Source organism: Urocitellus parryii, chromosome 3 (assembly GCF_045843805.1).
Source record: "Urocitellus parryii isolate mUroPar1 chromosome 3, mUroPar1.hap1, whole genome shotgun sequence".
In the NCBI taxonomy this organism is placed as follows: Eukaryota; Metazoa; Chordata; class Mammalia; order Rodentia; family Sciuridae; genus Urocitellus; species Urocitellus parryii.
The window spans coordinates 46,806,703-46,832,921 of NC_135533.1; the positions used below are offsets into that span (position 1 = coordinate 46,806,703).

General features: G+C 38.5%; 1 protein-coding gene across 3 annotated transcripts in view; it reads right to left on the reverse strand.

Moving 5' to 3' along the window:
- Aass (aminoadipate-semialdehyde synthase) overlaps nt 1-25,126 on the reverse strand; it is a 53,640-nt gene extending 28,514 nt beyond the window's left edge. For 2 of the 3 annotated variants that reach the window (XM_026388741.2, XM_026388739.2), the window contains exons 1-11: nt 25,043-25,126; nt 16,217-16,441; nt 14,625-14,801; nt 12,128-12,212; nt 8,916-8,983; nt 8,658-8,804; nt 7,665-7,743; nt 7,420-7,547; nt 3,954-4,102; nt 1,678-1,800; nt 1,195-1,306 (exon numbers count right to left, since the gene is read on the reverse strand). In XM_026388741.2, the coding sequence (XP_026244526.1) occupies nt 1,195-1,306; nt 1,678-1,800; nt 3,954-4,102; nt 7,420-7,547; nt 7,665-7,743; nt 8,658-8,804; nt 8,916-8,983; nt 12,128-12,212; nt 14,625-14,801; nt 16,217-16,426 (1,278 nt within the window). In that variant the 5' untranslated portion in view covers nt 16,427-16,441; nt 25,043-25,126. The remainder of the gene's footprint in view (nt 1-1,194; nt 1,307-1,677; nt 1,801-3,953; nt 4,103-7,419; nt 7,548-7,664; nt 7,744-8,657; nt 8,805-8,915; nt 8,984-12,127; nt 12,213-14,624; nt 14,802-16,216; nt 16,442-25,042) is intronic. The other variant, XM_026388740.2, reaches the window with a different exon arrangement.
- Nucleotides 25,127-26,219: the final 1,093 nt, after the last annotated feature.

Sequence of the window (26,219 nt, forward strand, 5' to 3'; positions counted from 1 at the left end):
GGTTTTACAATAGCACCTTCCTGACAAGGTTCTCATGAGCGTTTAAAGTCAAAACAGAACCAGTTCTTTGAACACTGCCTTGAACATAGAAGATGCAATATTGCACCCAACCATGTTAACACTGCCTGTCTGCATTTTCCAGAGCCTGCTACTTCTTCCTGCTGGCTTGTTTCAAGAAAAGAAACAAAGAGTCAAAGTGGAATACTGTTTATCTGTGCTCCATGAAGTTTAAATATGCTGTGTTTAATTTTTTTTTCAACTAAAAGTGTTTGTAAATTTTCCTGTGATTTCTTCTTAACCCATGAGTTGTTCAAAGATGGCAATGATAGACTGGAGGTTTGACTTGCTCTGGCTCCACTGACTATGGCCCCATCTTGGCCTGAGAACACCTGAGTGAGAATGTGAGAACAGCAAGAGCCACCATTTCCAGCTCTGGAATCTTTACCACAGGCAGGCAGCCACTAGCAAGAAAAGTAAAGTGCAGCTTTACTTTTGTCCAAGCCCAAGATAAATGCCAAAGTAAAAAAGAAAAAAAATGGAATTTAGAAAACACATTATTTCAGTAGTCTATCACTGATCACATAAGAAAGTTCAAGATTGCCACAAAAGCTGTCACTTTACTAAGCATTATTGCCTAAGTACCCATAAAATTTTCTGTATTCTCTATTTTTCAAGTCTGTTAATCATAGCACAATCCAAACCCTAATGTGAATTGACCTAGACAGCAAGAATTTTAAAATAAAGCAAGGCTTGCTGGGCATGGTGGTGCATGCAGTAATTCCAGCTACTCTGGAAGACGAGGCAGGAGGATCACAAACTTGAGACCAGTCTGAGCAACTTAGCAAGACCCTGTCTCAAAATAAAAAAGTAAAAAGGACTGGAGATACTGTCCAGTGGTAGAGCCCTGGATTTAACCCCCAATACTGAAAAAATAATAATAACAAATCAAGTTTTATAACAAACTGTATAATGAGAGACTAGTGTAATTTGTAATTAAGCTTGAAGGCAATGATATACTTACATTCCCTGTGAACCAAGTAAGCAGAATATGTAAAATAAAAGTGTATCAGGGGGATGGGCTGGCATTTCATTTTACAACAGATTTCTTAGACACAGAAGACCAGAACATTCATGAGATTGCTCCATAATTTTATTTAAAGTCAGAGTTGTTGCTGAGGAAACCAGTCTGCTTACCATTTCTTCAACATAAGGGTAAAGCATGTCTCCAAAGTATTCTGTAGCTTCAATTGGAAGTTGTGCTGGCAAATTGTCAATAGAACACATCAGAATCCCAGAGCCTTCAACACTATGAAAAGCAATATGCTTTATTCAGAAGTACAAAATGTTATTACTAAGCTCTAACTTCTCCTGATGTCTCCTCCACTATATTTGCTTCATTAGTTTTCATAATTCTGTACAAAATTATATAAGAATATAAACAAAACTTTTTCCTTCTTTAGCAACCCATCTCCCACTTAAATATAGTACATGTGTATTGAAGTATTCAAATTTGCATGTGGTTTTTCTATCAAAAATTTTAACATGATTAAGCATCTCTTTCCAAATACACATGCCTTTATAAAGAAGTAAAACTGAGTACTTCAGACTCATAATCAAGGTAAGAAAGAGATGTATTATTGTGCATCTTTCACCATCTAACTGCTTTAACAAACTTACCTATCATGAATAATATGCTGGTCAGCGTCATACATGCAAAAAGGATGCTCTATTGTAGTACACTCCGTCATGAAATCTATAGATCCTCCTGTGTCCGCTGAAATGTCACATATTGCCACAAGTCTGAAATCAATATCAGTTCTTAGATAAGAGGATGGAATTCTGAAGCTTCCAACAAGACTAACAATGAATAACAATGAAAGATGCTTAGAACAATGTTCAATGTGGGTGCCAAATATTTTCCAGGCACTTGGGTTCTTTTTCTTATAGTTCAGTCTTTAAGACACTGTGAGGATCTGAGATATAAAAATCATCCCAGTATACAGTTTAGTCTTTACAAGAAAAAAAAATAAAAGAATGGAAGGAGAGAAGAAGAAAGGGAAGGAGTGAAAAACAAAATAAAATTGGAAAATACCTTCCCTAGAAAAATCATTGACAGCAGACTGGTTATAGTTAAACCAGTTAACCATCTCTAAATAACTGGTAAAGTTTCAATTACACTATTTCCACTTACTTAGTGCAATGGGCCCTCTACATCATGAATTCCACATCTGTAAATCCAAACAAGACTCAAAAAAATAATTGAAAATAAAATTATACCTCTGCTCACCATGTACAAATATCTTTCTTTGTCATTATTCACCAAACAATTCAGCAAGCGATGATATGGTTCAGTCTTTAAGACACTGTACTATTACATAGCAATTTAATTGTATTAGGTAGTATAAGTGATCTAGAGATGATTTAAGTGTACAGGAGATATGCATAGGTTATATACAAGCATTCACTATTTATATAAGAGACTAGAGTGTCTGCAGATAGTGGTATTCACAGAGTTCTAGAAAAACATTCTCTCTAGATACAAATGACTATACTATGTAATTTTACATGGAATTACATGGAAATCTAGGATTGTGAACAAAAGTTTCAATCCAACATTTGAAAGCCTTCAGAGATTGGTTGTAATTTTCCTATACAATCTCCAATTACCACATGCCTACATAAATATTATGGATAGACTGCTCCACTCAGTGTCTTAAATTATACATTAGCTCCATATTTACCAGCTTTAATTGGAAGTTGTGCTGGCAAATTGTCAATAGAACACATTATTACTTGAAATTCTCCTTTTTCTCATTTCTCCCCAGTAAGGCTTTGCGGGGCCCAGTGTGTTAGCCACAAAACAGGTACTATTAGGGACACTATGCTTAGAAGGGCCTGGAGGGATGCTGACCCTTTAAATGACTGTTAACACGACTTCAAAGTTGTTTTTTATTTCTTTGTTAGCTTCAGATAAGATCCTTCAGACAAAATTCCAAGGAACCAGCCAAAATTGCCAAATCATGCTGACCCATGCATTTTAGGTGACCTAAACTTTGTTCGTTTTAATATTAGCTTCTCTGCCCAGAGGCATTCCCATTCTATCTTTTGAACATGCGACGTAGGAAGAAGCATGGCTTCAAACTGAGCATGCCTCTACATATGATGATGATAACTCTTTCCTATATGAATATGCATGAATTTCAAAAAAAAATGTCTCTTGCTTTCTTTGCTCAGAGAATTATTCCCAATGTTCTCCTTACTAACTGCAGGTAAGAAACTTTTCTTCACTCTCTATCTCCTGGTTGTGCTTGTGGGCTTTGCACTCATCAAAGGGAGAACTCTTGTGTTTGGTTACTAGTGCTCCCACTTTCTTTAAACACCCCTGATATTGTTGCTCCTACCATTCCCTAGCCATTTGCCTGATATCAGCTGCATGCATGAGAGCAGCAAATGTTGTTTTCCTCTTATCTATCCCTTAGTTTAGCAGAGTGCTAACAGACAAGTTGTTTGACAAATATTGGCTGATTGACTCATTCATTCAACATTTAATAATTATTTGAATGCCTATTCTATATCAGACCATGTACCCAGTGCTTGTGGCCATGATAAATGATACCTATCTTTAAGGAAATGAAGTTCTAATAGGAAAAAAGAAAATTTTAAACACAAGAAAATAAATAATCATGAATTTAGGAGGGAAAAGGAAGGAAAAAAATGAGAGAGATGGGAATGGGGACACAAGAGAAGACTTCTGAGGAGGTTCCTCAAGATCCCTGCAGGAGTCAGAAGAACAGTTTAAGGAGAGAGGGTTAACTGTGCCATATGTTGCTAAGAGGGCAAGTCAGTCATAAACAACCAAGTTCTCTGATATGTAGGAACATTATAAGTTTGACTTCCCTAACAATGTATGCTGCTACTAAAAACTTCCATTAGTGCTGAAGTAAAATTCTTACCTGTGAGGTAATGCAGGGCAGCCTTCAACAGGAGCAACTGAGGACTTGACTGGAGCCAAGAGACTTTGAGCATCGTGGCGGGTTAATAGGCGAGGAGTGTTTTGTTCCCAGTAGATTCCATTAATTAAACAAGTTGTATAAGGTGCAATCTGTAAAGTAAGTTCGCATTCAACAAAACAGGAGATAGCCTATTTCAATACCATGTGCTACCTATCAATAAAATCCTACAGAAATAATATTACTTCTAATGAATATAGCTACCTTTTGAAGCAAAAATAAAAATACCCTTACAGATTTCAAAATATAATTACCCTCATTATGGAAGAAAATATGAACATAATAAATACACTAATAGGGTTGGGGTTGTGGCTCAGTGGTAGAGCCTGGCATGCATGAGGCACTGGGTTCAAACCCAGCACCACATAAAAAAACTAAATAAACAAAATAAAGGTATTGTGTTCATCTACAACTAAAAATATTTTTAAATAAATAAAAATAAATATACTATTGTTTTTGTCTATTGCATAGCAAAGAAAAGAAGAGAGAATCAAGTAACCTAGGATACCAGTAAGGTGTGACCTAAATCATACTACTTCAGCTTTACTGAGCTGTTTTTCTTAGATGGGGATAATGTACACACTATTCGTCAAAAGAATGTTATATGATCAAATCAGATAACTTCTGTAAGCTCCATGGAGAAATGTACTGCATAAACATGGTAACCAGGTCACTACCAGTCTCAGGAGACATCCAATCACCATACCTCCATGACAGGGCATATGAGTGGGGGGAAATTTACTACATTCAAATTTTTTCAGCTCAAAATTAGTTTCATACATTTTTGCATGAAACTTAAGCCTCTCATTCTGAAGGTAAACAAATATAACATCAGTCCATGCTGTACTATTTAAATTTCGTACCAGAATCAAACATTTTAAATTATGTAGAGCATTCCTTTTCACAATATACATATACATTTTTAGTGTGCTTAATTTTTCATTTGTTAGTTTATTTTGAAGAGGATTTTTGCATGACTAATGACTATAGAACACACAAATAAATTTTGTTTTTTAAGCTGGGTATGGTAGTGCATGCCTTTAATTCCAGCAACTCAGGAGGCTGAGGCAGGAAGATTGCAAGTTCAAGGCCAATCTCAGCAATTTAGTGAGGCTCTGTCTCAAAATAAAAAAGGGTTTGGGATGTGACTCAGTGGTTAAGCACTTCTGGGTTCAATCCCCATACCAAAAATGAATAGATAAATAAATAAATAGTGTTTTTTAGAAGATGAGACCAGTGTGTCCCCATAAGAAGTACTTGTTGCATAAATAGCTCTCTTGTACAAGATTATGTAGCCACACTATCTCCCCGTGACCCCTTGTAAGCATCACATGCATTTTAAGATGACTGGCTAGTATGGTTTGGATGTAGAATGTCCCTGAAGTTAAAAGCTTATTCTCAGCCCATGGCACTAGTTGGAGGGGAACAGAACTTTTTAGAGGTAGAGCCTGGTCTTCAGGTCCCTGGGACTGTGCCCTCAAAGGGTATATGAAGACTTTGGTGTCTTCTGCCTTCTCTCTCTCTCTCTCTTTCTTTTCCAATTCGAGATGTTAGTGCTCACTCTGACACGTGTTTCTACCATTGTCTCCTGTCATTTGTCCTCACCTGAAGCCAAAGCAATTAGGGTTGTCCTATCTTGGGCTTAAACCATTAAAATTGTGAGCCAAATAAATCTTTCCTCTTTTAAAGTAAGTCAACTCAAGTATTTTTTGTAGTAATATAAAGCTAACTAATACCAAGAAGAAGGAGGAGGAGGAGGAGGAGGAGGAGGAGGAGGAGGAGGAGGAGGAGGAGGAGGAGAGAGAAAGAAAAGAAAAGAAAGAAAAAAGGATACTGTGAGTAGCAAGTGTTATTATAACTATACCTAGATACGTTTAGGAAGCTCTGGGACTGATTGACTGACAGTGGTTGAAAGAGTTTGGAGGAGCAGGCTAGAAAAAGTCTAGAATACTCCAATTGGAGCATTATGGGGCCATGGTGGCTTCCACTGAGATTTCAAAGGAAAGCCTGGGAAACCAGACAAAAGTTTCATGTAGGGCTGAAGTCTCTGTGGGGACTTTTGATAAGATGATGCTTACTGGAATTGTGCGAATGGAGCCAAAGAGAGGACCCCAGAATAATAGAGCAACCCAAAATGTGCAACAGCTGCTAGGGAAAGCTATGAGCAGCATGCCACATAAGCCATGGAGAGCTGCACACATCAGTGTGCAGTCCATGAATGCAGCCATGTGGGCCAACAAAGCCGGCTGGGTAGAGCTGCCCAAGGCCTTAGGGGCCCAACTCAGGCCCCAGTGTGCCTGCCATGGTGGACTTTGGAGCTTTAGGATTTAATGTCTGCCTGCTGGATTTCACTTACTTTGGGTCAATTATCTCTTTTCACTTGCCTGTTGCCTGCTTTTGGAATAGAAGTTATACTCTGTGCCTATCCTGCCATTTTATCTTGGAAATATGTAGCTGGAGGAGTTTGCCTTTTCTCCCAGATGAGACTCAGGATCTTTGAATTAATGCTGGCTGAGTTAAGCCTCTGCAACCACTGGGGATGGAATGCTTTATGTTGAATGTGAGGACATGAGTTTTAGCAGACCAGAGATAAAATGCTATGGTTTAAACATGGTTTGTTCCTCTGAACTCATGCAAAAGTGTGACCCCTCCCCCAATGTTTTATATTAATGCTTTTTAGAGAGTGGAAACTGAATCCATCCATGGTGTTTATAGGTGGAGCTTTTAGCAATTGAGTAGATTGGATTAGGCCAACAGGGTGGAGCCCCCCAAATTAAATCCTGGTGGTATTATAGGAGAGGGAAAGCGGCTGCATGGAGAGTGGGACACATGCCCTCCCACCACAACATGATATAGCTAAGGGGGGACCACCACCAGAGTGTAAGCCATGCTGTTTGGTCTGCCAGACTACAAATCTGTGCTAAATAAACCACTTTTCTTTATAAAATTACTCTGTCCTTGGTGTTTTTTAAATAGCAATGGAAAGCTAATACACCAGCTGAGTTTATGATTGCAATTTGTGGCCAGAGAAAGGATAAACCCATGTTAGATCAAACCTCATAGACATTGTACTTTGCCAAAAGCACTAACTAATCCAGGATTATACAGAATCAACAATCCATAGAAAATGGTTTAGAGCTTTTGGGCACAGGCAGACCCAACGTAGAAACAGATATCAAACCAAAGAACATACCCACAGAAACCCCAAAACCACTAAGGAAGGGCCACTCCAAATACCAGTAAAAGCCAGCAACTCCTAAGACCAACTCATGATTCACAAAGGACTCCAAGCAAGAGATATGAAGAAGTGAAAACCCATGTACACACTTATAATTTCTCTCCTTGAAGAGAGACTAACTACAGTGCTCTCTCCATAAGCAGTGACTCCCAAGCTGAATGTGATACTCACATCAGTATTAAAACGACTTATGTACCGCTCAGGATGTTTGTCATACTCTACAGGGTCATACACACCATCTGTTTTCCTGACAAGATGATGATGTCGACTTAACACCGTCCCATACACTTTCCTGAGGTCTTGCAGAGGAAAAAGAAATTAACAAACTGGGTGACAAATGATAACGATGCATGGTGACAAAACACTATAACACAGATACTGTAAAATGGTACAGACAGTCTTCCCCCTCCCCTTACCTCCAGTTTGGGAAACTTCTTTTAATTCATGGGGCTCCACATATTCACAGGGCAGTTCATTAAAGACTTCTTGGGCTCCCTGTAAAAAAAATGTTTCAAGTAAACATCTAAAAATCAATTTTTAAAAAGAGCCAAAGCAGTTTCCGGTAAAGATTCCAATTGTTTTCCCCACAATTTTATAATTGAACTTGCCTGGCCCTGCAACCAGAGCTGCAGCATAGAAGTGCAGATGAGCTTCTTGCACACAGCCTGAAAACCAGCTCTATTCCAGTTTTTAAAAGCATGCATTAGAAGGGGCTTTAGACTTTTTATTTTTTTACTAAAGTTACTCAGAAAAGCAACAATAGTGTTTAGAAATATAGATACAATACAATCTATCTATTTCTTTTTTTTATTCATTGCAGAAGAAAAAATCAAATGGCTACCTCACAATATAATAGTAGCAGAGATGTCCTCTTTGTAAGATATTTTCATTAAAGGTCTATTTTTCAATTATAAGTTTCTGAGGGAGATTACAAATGTATTCTAAAACTACCTCAAGAGGAAGTATTAAATACTTTCTTGAATTACTCTAATATCTTACTGGCAAAACTCCAAGTAGTCTTGAAAAATGTATATACTGGAGTTACTTCCAAACTTTTGGACATGTCAGCAATGAAGGAAAAATAAATCACCCTAAGGACAATGTTACATACTTCACAATTAGTATCTCAAGAAAGACAGAAACAGAGAAAGGAAGAAAGGGAGGGGGAAATGAAGGAGGAGAAAGAAAGGAGAGAAAGAGAAAGAAAGAGTGTTTCAAACCTCTGATAGCGCAGAATTCACTAAAAGCAAAGAAAATGTTTGGACCATTATTGTTCTTTGCTATAAGAAAAATTTGTAGGTAATTAAAATACTGAAGATAGAATGTCCATTCTCTATTGGAAATAGGCACAGAATGGCCCAACATCATGTCTCCAATTGCTTTACAGAAGGAAGACAGGTGAAATTTACCTTGGATACATTACCAGTCCCTGTGAATACAAATGTTAAGGGCCCTATAGACTTTGGCATTAAACCCAGAGATATTTCATAGCCAGCATCGCGGACAGCTTGCACAGCCTGGCTGCTATTCCTGTAGTTATGAGCCATGCCAAGATGCTGAAAGCAAGCACACATGATTCAAGTTAGTCTAGTAGCTGACATATTTTTTCTATTCTTAAAGTGTTATGTATGCTTTCAAAAAAAATAAACAAAAGAAATATCTCTCACCATAAAAGGTGTGTGATGTCCCAAAGCAAGGAGCCTTAAACCCATTCCATGTAAAATGTTGATCATCCCTATTGCAGAGTCAGACCAACAGAAAGACAATTAATTGAGTGACGCTGAATATCAATGTACAAAATAAATTCTACTCATAGGCATTAATCAAGAGAAAGGACACATTTTTCTCTGTGCCCATTTGTCCATGTGCTCAGTGCCTGGGGAAGCATAACATAGTAGCTCAGATTCAGAAGGGGCCTCAGTAGATCTTATCCATTTCTTCTGCTTTCTGCCATCCAATGTCCTAACCCAGCTGCATCATTTATCCCTTCTACTGTTGATCCTGATAAAGTGGAGTATCCTCTTCTCACCTAGAGTTAATCTCTCCTTGACGAAAGATCCCATCCCTTCCCTTCTTCCCAGGGAATTTACTCTAGAACCACTCCCTTATCTTGAACCACTACCTATTCCTCTCTACCAGTTCATTCATTTTTAAAAATTTATTCTTTTTATTTTTATATAACACCAAGATATGCCCTGAAATAATCACAAAAGCATGAAACCCAACCCACTCCAATTTAGTCCTCAGTGTTCTCCCCCACCTCCACTTATCCTTAAGCACCCTCCCTCCACTCCATCCATCCTTCTTCAAACCATTTACAGTTTGCTTTTTTGTTGTTGTTATCAAATTCATGTCCTGTGGACACACTCAATGCCAGGACCCACCACGCTCTGTCCTTGTGTACTCATAAGATAGTTTGATCATATTCAATCTACTCTTCTTCCCTTTTCCTGTCCCTTCTTCCTCCTCCTCAATCCCCTTTGTCTACTCCACTAATCTTTCCTCTATTTTGATGAATTCCCTCTCTACTGGTTCATTCTTATCAACATGTAAACATGCTCCCATCTCTCCCATACCAAAATCAAAGTCGCCATTGACCCTAGGGCTCCCACCAGCTGTTTAAATCACTAAATCACTAAATTTGGTAGGCACTTTTCAGATCTCTCAACTTCCTTGCCAGAAGTATTTGGCATTGTAGACCTCCTCTTCAGTCAAAAACTAACTCTCTCTCTCTCTCTCTCTCTCTCTCTCTCTCTCTCTCTCTCTCTCTCTTTTCAGCATTCCTACTTGAAATGTTTCAGCCTGCTATTTTGTGGGCTCTTCTTTCTATGCCCATCTTGTCACCCTCAGGATTACATCCTGGGCTCCTCAATAACTATGTTTTCTTGATAAATATTCTCATCCAGTCCTAAACTTCAAGTATTATCTACTTATCTTATCCCAGTGGATGACCCCAAGTCTGTACCTCCAATGAGAATTTTTCTTTTTAATTTCTCACCTAGCCAGTCATATTTTGTATGTCTCCATTTGGAAATCCTTCAGACATCTAAAATTCAGCAGGCTTGTAGCAAAGATCTTAGCATCCATTCCCCCTTCTTTTTAGGGCTAGAACTTTCCCTGCACCACTCCCCAACACACACATATGCACTCACATTCCTACCAAGTTTTATTCCACCTTTTTTTCTGAAGTCAGCTTTTAAAGAAGTAATCTCTACACAATAAAATGCACCAAGTGTATAGTTTGATAATTATTAACAAATATGCTCAACTGTGTTATCACCATAATCAAGGCCCTATTGCTCTTTCTGACTGTGTGCATTAGGTTTTTCTACTGCTTCATATCAATGAAAAAATAAGCACATACTCTTGTTGGGTGTTTGCTTTCCCTTGGCATAATAGTTTGAGATCTGTAACAGTATTTTGTTTCTCATTATTGCTGAAGTTTTATGTATTATATAATTATTAATGTATTAATCCATTGTCTCTTGACAGATATTTGTGTTATTTCTAGCCTATTCTGGATGGTATCCATATGTAAAAATTATTTGTATAAAATGCTGCATTTCTCTTCTTAAACACCTACATGTAGAATTTACTTTGTACACTGATATTCAAGTGTTTTTTTTTGTTTGTTTGTTTTTTTTTTTTTTTAGTTTTAGTCATGTTTTGTTTTCTTTTGGTGGTTTTAGTAATCTTGATGTTGTTGTTACAATTTGGGGAATCAAAGCCAAGACCAAGTCCTTACACATGCAGATAGCTCCCACTAATCTGTATCTTTCAAGGATAGATAGAGATTATCATCTGTAATCTGTATCTCAAATTTGAGATGAGTAATCAACGGAGGTTTCCCCATAACACCTACAACTCCTTCTATATTATCAAATTTAATTTTGTGTTACTTTAATAGAACTTATTTGTGTGTTGGGTAAGGGAAGAAAAGAAGTGGGAGTTAAAATTGAATACAAATGAATTGGTTTTTAAGTGAAAAGAATGTTATAATTTCAAAATTCGCTTTGTTTTTTTTTCTTTTTTCTTTTACCATTTCAAAAGCGTATGAATTAGGGTATACTAATAGATTAAAAATGAATTTTCTGAAATCATTACTTTTTTAAAGTATATAATCTTCAGAAGTTTTCCAGCATATTTGAGTGAGAATCACTTGAATGAATGACAGAGAATATAATTTATAGAAGCATATCAGGATTCCATTTTACACAATTAAATAATGTACTATTAGACATATTTTTTTGAGAAATGCAGTTTTAAAAGAGTTTGACCTCAAGGAGCAAAGACAGACCTGTCCAGATGAAACAGCAGTGACATAAACCACAATGAGAAGTCTTCCATTTTATATAACAAGGTCAAACAAATATCCAGGTCATGACTTTCCCATTAGATCTTCGAGTAGTCTACTCTGATGGAGTCATAATATCATGGTGTTTCTCAGCTAAACCTAGTTCAAAGTACTAGCAGAGATAAAAGTCAAGCAGAAGTTTCTCCCAGACTCCAGCTCTCATCCTTTCAAGGAAGCTCCTCTGTTGGTTCGTGCCCCTGGACCTTTTTTTCCCCCTTATCCTTTTCCCCTATTTTCTACTTCCCAATGTCCCATCACCAAACTGAGCTCTCCAAACAGGTCTGAAATGTCCCAGTCTGTTCACAGGTGTTATCCTCCCCCTACTTTCTTTTCCAACATTTATACTAAAATATTTTAATAATTTATCTTCTTCCCAATTCCTCCAATATTCACCAGCCTTCAGCATACTCCCATTTTAATTTTATCAGTGAAAATAAACACTCATATTCCCTCTTCACAGAAAAGAGAAAACACAGTTACTCCTCAGGCAATTTAGAAAGTGACATAAAAGCCTGGCATACCTACCTGCCACACCGGCCCACTGTCCAAATGCCACTATTCGTACCCCTCTATGATCCACCATTTTTTCATAATCAATAAGTCGGATTTCCTGAAGAAAGGGTAAAAAATTTCTCAACCAGACCTATTAAGTTCAATTGCAATGAGTAAAGTACATATATGAACAAGTATTCTCCATGTTTTCTTCTTTCAATATATGTCTTGACTTGCTAACCTAAATTTCCATGAAGTGCACCATGAAATATTTAGAAAAGGTTAGACTAAAAAGATAACTGCAGGTTTACAATTGGAGATGAAAGAATAGTCCTAGAGATTGCTAAATGGCCTTGTTGCTGGACAATGAGATGACCAAAATAGGATTTTCTGTTTTTGACAAACATACAGCCCAACCCAACCAGCACCATCTATAAATACGTTTACAGCCTCTATTCATCCTCCCATTCTTCCTTTTGGTCCTAAAGAAAATGAATCCCTCCTGAGACTCATTACTGTGAGCCAATCTCAAGTTTTTTCTAAGTCTTCAAAGACCATACTTCTTAAATTATTATTACCTCTTTCCAGCATCATTCCTTTTTATTAGAATGACTGCTCCTCAGTTATTCTAAATACTCCCAGGTCTCTTCTACCTGAAAAGTAATAAGAATGGCCCCTCCCAAGTTCATACACAACTGTGTCTCTCTTCCTTCCTCCCTTTCCTCCTCTCCTCATTCTTTCTTTTTCTACCCTTTTACAGGTAAGCTTTCTTTAAGAAGTTGAGCATTCTCTCAAAATAAAGTTATTTTCTTGGGGGTGTGGGGCTGAAGGCATGCTGGGGATGGAGTTCAGTGATAGAGCATTTGCCTAGCATGTGCAAAGCCCTAGGTTCAATTTCTGCACCACTATAATGAATTAATTATTAATTAAATAGTGCATACTGCCTGTGTATCTTTTCTCACCTTTTCTAAAAAGCTATTCCTCCACTTTCCTTGGGATCTTCTATCTCTGCGGAAAAGATTTATTAATTTATGCTTAAAAGCTATTGATCCATTCTAATCATAGAATGTTTTGAACACTTATTTTATTTTCTCAAACATCAAATGATTTAATAGCTGGGGTTAAGCTCAGTGGCCAAACACAGAGACAAAGCACACTTATCTAGCATGCATAGGCCCTGAGTTCCACTCATATCACTGAAAAAAAACCATATAATTTTAATTATGTCTATATATTTAAGAACATTTTACATGCATCCAACTCTAACTGGTTACAAAGGACTGCCAAGAAGTAGCCCCGCTGGTTCTGTTTTTATTAATTTTTTTTGTAATGAACAAAAGTCTTATAACAGAAAGTCTTTAAAGTATTTTCTAAAGGTTGATTTGTTTGAAATGGAATATTCATTTTCTAATATGATTTCCATTAATTACTTTTGAATCTGTTCTTCAGAAACATTGCAAATTAACTACAACCCAGGTCTAGTGTATTTGAAATTAATAGGAAATAATTCAATTCTCTTGTATAAAATACATTGTCCCTATTGCTTTTCCTAGTTGTGAGCTCTCCCATCCTCTCCCATCCTCAGAAGTTAGTCTATTTCTAATTCTCTAACATCCTTCCTTTAGCACAGGGACTTTGGATGACTCATTTATTTCCATTCACTCATTATACTTTCCCAACCCCATGATTATAGATACTTTCTGACAACTTCCCAATCTATGTTGGGAGGAGCTGCCCACCTGAGCTCTGGACTGGTGTCCCCAGTCCACTTAACTTGAGGTCCCAAACTCAACTGTTGACTTCTCCATCCATGCCTGCTCTTCTTACAGTAGCACCATCTCCCTCTGTAGGGCCCCTACAAGTTGCACATGCCAAAACCTTAGTCATTCCTGACTCCTCTCCTTTCTCATAGTCCACCTTCATTTCACCAGTGAATTTTGTAGGACTCAGCTTTAGAACGCAGGATGTGACAGGACTCTCCATATGTCACAACTCCACTTCCACCACCCAGGTAAAAGGCACCATCATTTGCAGTCTAGTCTAGACTATCACTGACTAACAAGCTTCTAATCACTTTGGCTCTCCTCCTCCCATCTGCAACTATTATCACAGAGTAGACAAAAAATGCATTTTATTACATGACCCATTCTGTCCACTCAAATAGACCCTGGAGCCTTTGCATTACTATTACTACTTGGAAGACTCTTTCCAGAAGAGTATGGCTTAGTCCTTTGCTGCCTTCAAATGTCACCTTCATAATGAGGCCCCCCCCATGACCATCCTGTATGATCCAGTAGTGTCACCTCCGCCAGGGCCCACATTCCTATTCTCCTTCAGCATTGTTTCTCTCAACACATGTTGACAAGTGACATATAAGATGTCATTTGTCCTCTGTCTCCTTTCATTAGAATGTATTTAAAGCAGCATGACAGATTCACTAGATGCTAAAGAAAACCAAAGCCCCACTTTGAAGTTAAATTAAAATATTATTTTCCTGTGTTAACACTTATGCATATCGGTCACTAATTACCTGTTTTAGAATCTCATCCAACAAGTTCATATTGGCCTCTTGAGCTTTTATTGTGTGGGAGAAGAATGCATAAGTTTTCTTGGGCATTAGTTTATCCTCTGGAGGTCTTTTAACTCCCAAAATTAGACAAGCTTCGGAAATGTCCTCCTGAAGAATGCCACCAGCTTTGACGTATTCCTGGAAATGCGATTTGGTTAAAGATTATTCCTCTGACTTGTGGTAGTCATATTTTCTCTAATAAAAAGTAGAGCAAATAAAAGCACAACTTTTTGAAGCAGTAAAAACTTGTATGGATTAGAACTAATAGGACAGCAACTTTTAATACCTGAACTCTCCAGCTAAAGATAGATCTATTATGTTTAACTGTTATAACAAAAAACAATTTAAAAATTCAGCACATACTAATATTTAAGAACAGTTTAGCCAGGTGTGTGACAGTGACTTGGAAGCTGAAGTGGGAGGATGACAAGTTCAAAATCAGCCTCAGCATCTTAGCAAGACGGGTCTCAAAATAAAAACAAAAAAAGGGCTGGGGATGTGTCTCAGTGGTTAAGCACCCCTGGGTGCTTTTCTAAAAATTAAATTTGTTTATTTATTTATTGCAGTACTGGATATCAATCTCAGGCAGGGCCTCAGGCATGCTGGGCAAGTGCTTTTCCACTGAGTCACATTCCCTGCCCATGATCATGCATTCCTAGGAGATAATCTGATATTTTATACCTTTAATGTGTTACAATGTGTAAAACATACATTGCTTATATGTATGACACAAGTGGTTAGCCTGAATGTAATCATAAGAAACAACCAAACTAGTTCTACCCAGAAGCAGAACATTCTACAAATCAACTAGCTTGGATTCCTCCAGAAAACAGAAATGAAGGTGCTGTTATAGATCAAAAGCACTAAAGAGACATAGCCATGACATGCAATGACCCTCAATTAATCCTTGAATTAAACTAAAATATATTTGAAATAGGGAATCTGAACATCAACCATATGAGATGTTCTCAAGGAATTATTAATTTCTTAGGTATGAAAATTATATACTGGTTATGTAGCAAAATTATTTACTCCTTAGAGGTGCATGCTAAAGCATCATTCAGTACTTGCAAATGATTTAGGAAAGGAAAATATATATATATTTTGCATATTCCTAAAGTGAGAATAAGAATCTAACCCATATCATAATATTATTGTGAAATGTTTATGTCCAGCAGAATTCTGAACATAAAGGGCTTCTCAAAGTGCCTGACAGGACACACTCTTGGGCTGGGGACACACTCTTGTGATAAAACTCTCCTCAAAGAAGCATTCCCTGGCTTCAAGGATGGTGTCTTAATCAACCTTGGGCTCTCTACTGCAAACTAGGGTTGTACATGAAGGACAGAAAGAATGAAAACCATCAACATCTAAAAGCAGACCCTTTAACCTTTAGCTGAAGAAAGTATGGAGTAGAGTAAAAATAACACTTTTAAGCAAAAAGAAAAGGAATTAAAGTGACACTAGCACATTTATTTTTCCTCGGATGCTTCTTATTTTTCATACACAGGTTCATTTCATTTGCACACATTTTAAAAATTGAAAACAGTCACCTTATCATGAATGGCCCGCCGATTGGAAGGCTGTATCAAGACCTTGTAGCCCAGACTGGTGATCCCTTTGATGTGCTTGGGGGCCAGAGGCGCTCTTCTCTCCCAGGCGTTGACATCCTCCCGTCTGAGAGCCATGACAGCTTTGTGGTGAAGGGCTCTGGAGAGGCTGACCCTTAGTGGGGTCAGGTTGCTCCTGTGTATTTGAAGCATCTTGAAACCTGATGACTGTGAAGGCAATGTGAGAAAACAGAACAACAAAGGACAGGAGGGCTTATGGGTCAGTTCTGGTCTCCTTAGAAATCTGCTGAAAAACACAGCCAACCCAAATGAGGATAAAATGTGACAAGAAGAGATAGGGACAAGAAGATACACAAGAAGGGAGGGGCAACCTCCATGTGAAGTGTACCTTTACCCAAACAGACCCAAATTCCCAAACATGAAGTTACTTAATTCCAAAGTAAGTACAGAGCTACTTAGGTGACACTGATCAGTAACCAAGTCAACATACCTTTCTAAATATGTTTTACCAAACATGTACTCAACACAAAAGTTGAGTACTACCATGTAAAGCCAGGAAGATGACAGAAAGCATCTCTTAATAGAGTGGTCCAAATTTTGATGGCATAAAGCTTCAAATTCTGATAATGATATAAGATTCTTGACAACTTAACGCCAATGTGCCTTCAGCTTCATCTCAGGCCATTTCCTGGACATGCACTACTTGGTATGTTCTACTAACTTGTGTCGGTCAGTGGACTATTTTTACTGGTCAGAAATGAGATGCAAGAAGAACTAGAAAGTAAGCATTTTATAAGCTGCAGTATCACATGATCATTTTCCTAGTTATTCCTTGTTACTGAATTTTACAAAAGCATCATCCTGAACAGGTTGTAAATTCAAGGAAAGCAACCAGCTAACCAAACCAGTTCCTCCATTACCAGGTTAGACTGTCACCCTGCTCCCATCCACCCCTACCTTGGGCTTCCTGCTTCAACCTCACTGTTCCCTCTTGTTGCCCTCAACATAATCCCCTTTCCTGGCTTTATCTCTCCATACCATGTTGTCCAGCCTTTGAATTTAAGCCCAGCCCACCTCACCTTTCCAACTGTCTCCCAGATAGCATAATTCCACTGACTGATCAATCAAAAATATCCTATATTTGTGGGCTGGGGATGTGGCTCAAGCGGTAACGTGCTCACCTGGCATGCTCGAGGCGATGGGTTCAGTCCTCAGCACCACATAAAAATAAAATAAAGATGTTGTGTCCACCGAAAACTGAAAAATATTATTAAAATTCTCTCTCTCTCTCTCTCTCTCTCTCTCTCTCTCTCTCTCTCTCTCTCTCAAAAAAAAAAAATCCTATAGATGTGGGCAGAAAGGTTTTCCCACTGCTGGTGGGACTGTAAATTGGTTCAACCATTCTGCAAAGCAGTACGATTTTCCTCAGAAAACTTGAAATGGAACCACCATTTGACCCAGTTATCCCATTCCTTGGCATATACCCAAAGGACTTAAAATCAGTGTACTATAGTGACACAGCCACATCAATGTTTATAGCAGCTCAATTCACAATAGCTAAGCTATGGAATCAACCTTCAACAGATGAATGGATAAAGAAAATGTGGTACATATACACAATGGAATATTACTGAGCTGTAAAGACATATGAAATTATGGCATTTGCTGGTAATTGGTTGGAACTGGAAACTATCATGCCAAGTGAAATAAGCCAATAAAAAAATCAAAGGCCTAATGAAGTTCTCTTTGATAAGCTAACTCATAATAAGCCGGGGAGGCGATAGAAGTTCACTAGGAGAGACAAAGGGAATGAAGGGAATAGAGGGAGACTGGGAATAGGAAAGACAGCAGAAATTAATAGGACATAACTTTTCTGTGTTCATATATGAATACACACCCAGTGTAACTCCATATCATGTACAACCACAAGGATGACAAGTTATACTCCATGTATGCATGATGTGTCAAAATACATTCTACTGTCATGTATAACTAAAAAGAACAAATTAAAAAAATTCAAAACATCCTATACATAGTAAATCTGCATCCTATACAGAGTAAATTTTGTATAAGATTTTACACATACATATTTAGATCTAGTAGTGTTTATTCTCTCTGTCCTCAAAGTGTTTCATATATTCTATAGTCAAACGTCATTGCAGATGGTGATTTGCTGGATCATTTAAAGTTTAAAACTGTTTTCTATGTAAGGTGAGCAGGAAAATGTAAATGGCATATTCTCTAGAAATTCTATACCCATAATTTTACATCTTCTAGAAATGTCCTACCCATTATCGTCATCACATAGCAAAACTTTTATGAAATATTTTTCCAATACATCAGATTTCAATCTCTAAAAGCACCCATATAGATGAGGAAATTCTGACCAAACATTTAAGCATAGAAGTGCATTCCCTGGGGACAAACAACTGCCTGCTCCCTATAATGGTCAATTTATAGAATATTTCACAACAGAATCAGAGAATAGAGCAAAACAGTAAGGAATTCAGCTGAAAAGGCTTTAGAAAGAAAAGGTCAAAATCAGAGAAAGCTGCTGACAGAAGGAAAAATTGTTAATGATTAGTTCAGGCTTCAACTGGACTAAAATGGAGATACCAAAATAGATGATTAACATTTTAACCAAAAACTGTTGCAGACTACATCTAATTTTTGGTTAATTCACATGGTTTTGTTCTTAGGAGAGATGATTATACTCAAACCCAAGCCCATAATATATAGTGTCCCCCAAGTTAAAGGAGAACCTGCAATGTCTCATGGAATCTGAATGCCTTTGTTCCCAAATAAAACCAGTTCCAAAGACTGTGAATCTTTTAAACACACACACACACACACACACACACACACACCCCTTCCCAGCAGGGGCTGTATTTCCTGAACCGACCCTGTATCTTCTATTCTGAGTAGCAATTCTTGGCCCTAAATTGACCCCTCCCCCAACACACACACACACACACACACACACACACACACACACACAGCCCAATCTTGATTTATAACCAGAGCCACACCTCATTCCCTTGACAGCCCCTCCTCCTCCCTTCTCTGGGGTCAGGTTGGAGGCAGCAGGAAGCAGACCACACAGAGAGACAGACACACACATACAGTGTATGTGTATTTGCAAAGTCACACTTTCTAAGGGAACTAAAAAAAGAAATGGCAGGGACTGAGCTTCTGGGATTCATTTAGGAAAGTACTTTCACTTTCATTTTTTGTAAGGAATTGTAAACTGACCATTTCTGTGACTTTCACTTCTAAAACAAATATAGCAATAGTTTGCATTAATTATGCTAGGCACTTTAAATACTGTCACATTTCCCTCTTGCAAATATCTTACTAGGTAGATACTATTATTATCCCCATTTTACAGATGAAGAAACTGAAAAGGAGCCCTTCTGGATCAGTTGCTTTTCAACAGAAGCAGGATTTCTAGGTTAATGCTTAACACCTGGGACACTCTCTTTGCTGAAGCTTACAGAAGCTTACCATGTAGATCTAACACATGCTGTTACTCTAGCCAGCTCTTGCAACAAAAAGGGGAAAAAAAATCAGATCCATATGGTATGGACTTCACAGTCATCTTAAATTATCAGTTTTCCTCCCAAGCACGCAGTGCTTCTCTTGATATCTTTTTTCTCTGTTGCATTGAAATTCTTTCCTGAGTCTCTGCCAAGGTAAATTCCAGATTTCTGGGTGCTTAGAAAAAAGGTTTGATTGTAGCAGGTATGACTGTTCATGACCTCTTGAACCTTGAAACTTGGTCTCAGCAATGAACTTTCCAGTTACCCACGGTCATCAAGAAGTGGGTAACAGGTAACAGTGAGAATTTTGCAGTTGCACATCAGGTGCCTAGCATTTTGTGGAAATATCCTTGTGGGCTATTCTGGCTTTTCCTGTCCTGTATTTTGTGGTCTTTTACAAGAATATCAGGAAATAAGTTCCACAGAGCTCTCAAGGAAGCAAGTCCACTGGCTCTAGTGAGGTTAATTGATAGTGCTAAGTCCTGATTTCAATGTACAGTATGTTAAGGAGGATGTAGAAAAGCAAGAGGGAGATAGTGTGACATATACAGGGATAGGGGGGAATCCCTTTTCCTGCAAACTCTGTCTTCCCTTACACATAAAGGTCAAATTTTCAAATATAAAAATAAATCTAAAATATTTCTTCTCTATGTTTTTATAAAATGGGAACAGCACTGTTTCTTATCTAGTACATTTCTTATCAAGAACTGATCAAGAGTTTGAGATCTCTCTAAAGTCAAAGGAATATTACAGAAAACTACACAGAGACACATACTGAGTCAGGAAGACAATCAGAGGGCAGGTTCTCCCAGCAGGAACAGGACAACTTTCTATATTATACCGTCGTAGTGGTCTTTACAATTCTCAAGGAGGAAAGGCTTAGGGGTTCCATTTAATACAGGGCTTAACCTAACTTTGCACACATGGGTATGGGAAGACACACTTAAATGTTCTTAGTTCTTAGTATTTTCTTTTCAAGAAAAACAAGGAGGAAAATAATCATTACTGATATAGATACATGATAGATGATAGATAGGAGAGACAGAGGTTAGTACTTCATATATAGCCCATCATTTGCTTTCAGTGACCATTCCCTATTTCCTGGCCCTTGAGTGCATCATTATCCCAAGTCATATGGAGAAATCAAAGCACAGTATGTAAAGTGCATTTATAAAAGTGCATATCTCAAGAAAAACCACTCAGAACAGAGGTGGCTAACAAGGTCCTTTCAGATAGTGAGCAGGTTGGGGCTTTTTGTTTGTTTTGTTTTGTTTTGCAGTACTGGAGATGGAACCCAGGGGAATTTTATCACCGAGCTATATCCTGAGCTGTTTTATTTATTTATTTATTTGTTTGTTTGTTTGTTTGTTTGTTTTTGAGATAGCAATTTGCTAAGTTTCTGAGGTTGGCCTCAAATTTGTGATACTTCTGCCTCAGCCTCCTGAATCTCTAGGGTTACCGGCCCTGGCCAGCCTATTGTTTTTAACAATCCATATAATAATATGAAGTAGGTAGTCATTGATTTTTAGCATGCATATTATCTAATATTTAAATAAAATATAATAAAACCCAGAACATTTTCTTGACAGTGTTAACAAAATGTAATATTTTACCCATTGATCACAGAAGGAATGCTTTTAGCTTTCCATAACTCACAACATATTCTGGAGGTCCTTATAGGGTATGTAGTAATGATGATAAGTACTTGGTAAAGACATAAAGCAGCAGCAATCCAGGCCCTGCCCATTTTCATAGGGTCTTACAGGAACAGGACGGGGTCATTTTATTTATTTAAATAATGCAAATCAAAACCTGATGATGAATTATCAGCTAATAAATATAACTAAACCTTAAATATTTGAGTGCAAACATACCCAAAAGAAGACAATCTATATTTTCTCAAGCCCATCAGCTGCTCAGTGTCAGACCAAGACAAAAGACCCATGACTCTCTTGAACTTTCACCCACAAAGTTAGCTTCACTGAGATGGAATACAAAGTTAGCTCTGAATTAGAATCAATCCAAACTACTTACTTACTGCTTGCTTGGCCAACTCTTTGCTAAACTGAAAGTGGGTAGGAATTGATATTTATTCACTTCTGTATTCCCAGTAACTAGCACATAGGAAAACATCAAACATTTTTAAAAGGATGAATAAATATATTGCACAATAGATAATGCACTATATATTTCCAAAAACTAGGAAAAAAAAGGAGTTTGAATGCTTTCATCATAAAGAAATGATAAATGTTTAAGAAGGTAAATATGATTAAACTGACTTAAACATTGTATAATGTATTCATATAATGAAATAACACATAATATCCCATTAATATATGTTCTATGACCTTATGTATTTAAAAATAGAAGATCTTATGTAATTAAAAAATAAATAATGAAATTTAAATAAATATCATGAAGACCTAGGGCAAGAGAGAAAATAAAATAAACACATGAAATTGGGATCCACAACCTCCTTCTCCTACCAAAAACAACAACTGCTTCGCCCCTCCCCTGACTCAGGCAATGGCAAGGCCCTACTGAGGTGGATGGCGCAAGGCGTCCATCCTCTGGAGGAGCGCAGTATGTTTCTGGGAATGGGCTGATTTGTTTTTGTATTCTTTAATAAGTATAGTTGTGGCTTCTCATATGACCATTAAGTATGAAGGAAAGTCCAATTCTAGGAGTTCAGACATGTAATTAGCCATCTGTCCCTCCTCTTGACTTCAGTCTCCTCATCTAGACTAGAACACGATAGTTGAGTCCCTTTCCTCTTTAACATTTTTATTCTATTAAGCTTAGTATTAACTCAGCACTGTGGATTGCAAACATTAGAATTATGAATACATTAGAATTTTAGAACATATATAAGTTTTCTGTCTATGAACATACACTAAATAGGAAAACAAAACACTAAAAACATTATGGAAGAAAAATAGACATTTGCCTAAGCTACCTGCACTGTCTACAGCAGCCAGGAGCCAGAGCTTATAACAGGAACTGGATATCTCAAAGGAATACCAATGACCTGGTTCTGCAGTACCTAAACTTGTTCTGGGAACTCATTCCAAAACAACCTGTCTGAGCCTCATCTGCAAATGGAAGTCACATTAGCATCTACCTCTCAAGGCTGCTGTTAAGTTTAATTGAGCTAATGTGCATAAAGTGCTGAGCATGACTTTACATGCCATAAACACTCAAAAAAAAAAATGTTAAGAAAACCAAAAGACTCCAAGCCTGCTCATTGCTCAAATGTGAGCACAACCTCACCACCAGCAGAAGATATTATCTTCTCCTATTCTGTCACCTGTGGTAATTAATTTACTCACTCCCTTAAGTTTTTCTGGGAGAGGGGGAAAAAAAAAAGAAAAAACTAGAGCTGGATAAGCCTACTCTTCAACTTCACCCTTTAGGCTTGGATATTCAAGATAAAATAATTACCTTGTAATATTGTATTTAATAAAATGTTTAAGACCCATGTTTTCATATTATAGCATCTTTGAAACAGGAATGCATCTTACAATTGATGGCATTTTAGGTTCAATGAATACAGTAAACTATGTTCTTGGTTAGTTCCCATGCCAAATATATAGTGTTTCTAGATTATATGAATTACAAAGAATTTTTCGGTGGCCTCACCTAGGAAATATTACTGTTTGTGATGTTGTGTCTATGAGATATTTAATAAAAGAAATTTTGGAAAAATAACATCTTTTTTGTTAAGTGAAAACGAAAGTGCAAAATTACTTTGATAATCCTGACCCAAGGTCTTTTAACACTTAAAAGACACCAGAAAAATAATTCAATTGCAAATAGATCAAATTAAAGTGAAGTTCTGAATAACAAATGAGATTGATAAGAAATTTGACTTTCTAGAAGAGTGGGGAAATAACCCCATAAATCACCTGCAACCTTTGTCCTCCTAAGTCACTTTGCAAAATGGTAAGCACATTACATAGCCCTAAACTCATTTAGTCCTAAAATCATTTAGGATGGCTCATCTTCATGGGAAAAAGGAGGATGTTAGTATAGGTAACAAAATAGGCAAGCCAAGACATATTTAAGTGCCACCTGTGTTTTATATTCTTTTTCTTTGTTAACAAAGTACTGAAAAGTCACTGCTCAAATCAATAGCTTACATGGGGCATAATCACAGATACATCTTCCTTACATTCCAGTAACTAATGACCCACAATATCAAAAAATGTTGCTCCTTGCTGGACTCAGGGGCTCACGTTGGTAATCCCAGGTACTCTGAAGTATAAGGCCGGGAAATCCTAAATTCGAGACCAGCCTAAGTGTGAGATTCTCCCTCAAAGTAAAAAATAAAAAGGTCTGGGGATGTAGCTCAGTAGTAGAGCGCCCCCGGGCTCAATCCCCAGTACCCTAACAGAAAGGGGAAAATAAAGTTAATCTTTGTTCTGTTACTGAATTAATTAATTTTTTTCCTTCTCTCCCTCCTCCTTTCCCTCCCTCCCTATTCCCTACCCCGCTCCCTGCCCCTGAAATCAATGCCTGAAAAGCACGTCTCTGCTTTGAGAAGTAGTCAGAACCATCAAACCCAAACAAGGTCCTTCTGGATCCCCCTCCCTGGGCAAGTGATCACACCCTGGCCTGCACAGTGTCTCAAGCGCTCAGGAGATCTAACATCCGGAGTGCCTCGCTGCCTCACCCCCGTTATCTTTCCTAGTGTAAGGACAAGGCTCTGAAGCACAGCGGGATCTCGGTCTTGGAGAAAGACCAGCCCTAGTCCTAGGGCGTGAGAAGTTCACCATCCCAGTGGGTAAACAGACTGCAGTGGTGACGACTCCGCGGTCATCCCCCAAGAAGCAAGAATTAACAAGGTGTTCTTTTCGCAACTTCAACATCAACCAATTCTTTATTCCCCAGCAATAGCACCATCACCACTCGCAAAAAAAAAAAAAAAAAAAAGGAAAGGAAAAAAAATTGCGAGTCGCCCTCCTTCCCGCTTCCTATTTAGAAATTCCGGAGCCGCGGGCACGGACCTCCCTCTGGAGCAGGGAAATGGTCCAGGACAAGGCTTGGCAGGGAGTCCTCAAATGCTCCCTACCCGCTCTCTCTGGCTTCCCCGGGCCACCGCTGAGCCCTCCAGGTCGCCCCTGGGCTCTGGGACCAGGAGGTCCAGCTCCCGGGAGACTCCGGCAAACAGCTGGAATCGCTCCGGCGATCTCAAAACGCATCTGGCCGACTGACCTCCCTCTCCCCACACACGCACCCACCCATCAGCTTCCCCTGGTCCCCTCCTCACCCCGTCCGCTCTGGGACGCCAACCGGTCCCCTGCAGTCCTGGGCTCCCAAGTCGGGACAGAATCGGCAGCGAGTTCCCAGCAGAAATTGGGCTGGGGGGCTGGGAAGGAGGAGGTGTTTGCTTAACTTTGGAAGACGTCACGCCTCTTCTTCCTGCAGCCAATCAGAGGCCGCCCTGAGGGAACAACCTCCTCCTCCACCAATCGGCGACGCTGCCAGGTACTAGGTCATGCCCTGCCCCTACTCCTCCCCAAAAGTCCGTCAGCCTTTCAGATCTCTGACCTGCGTGCGTAGCGGCGGGGATCCCATCATCCCTGGGCGGTCACTGACCAGGTTTGTAAAAAGGAGGCAAGCGGGTACAGAGAAGGACGAAAATAGTCTGGGCGTTACCCGCGAAATAGATGTGCACAGCTCCTGGGAAAAAGTTGCCCGCGCGTGTGCCTTCCGATACACACTCTTCAGAGGATTTTTCCGGCCTGCAACAAGTCTATAGAGCCAGATGACAGTTCTTAGAACAATTTTGGAATCCAAATAGCAGAAATTCAATGTGGTGAACCCCCACTCAATATGGTGAAACCCCACTCAATGAATAGAAATTTGTGAATGGAAAAGTTCAGTGCTCTTGAAAATACTGGCAGGATGATGATGATGATGATGATGATTATTATTAATGTATTTCCCAAGACTAGTCCCAGCACTAGGGAAGAACCACCTGAATTCCAGTCGTTGTTCCCCAAGGAGAAAATAGCCATCATCCCTCCTGTTTTTACAACTTTCTCCACCACTTACTCTTTTCTATGCCTGCAACAGATGCGTTTAGCTACATCTATCCTAGAACATTCTTGGAACGCCACTGCTGTCTTCCATTCGCTTCTCTTCCAAAGACATGAGGTTGGAATGTTCCTCTGTGTCTTTAGTTTCACACATCCAAAAATCAAATTCCTAATCCATCTCCTGAAGTCTTCCCACTTTTGTGGGTACAGGGAGAATTCAGGCAGGTCCTAAGCACACAGAGTTACCAGGTAGGGTGGCATTACCTGCCCACCCTCAAATGCCTCCAGTTGACCCTCCACTGCCTGTGAATCATTGCACCTAATAAAGTTATTGTCAAGTCCCTTTTTGGTTACTTTGTATCTCAGAAATTTTCTTTTAAAAATATGTGCATGAGAAATACCATT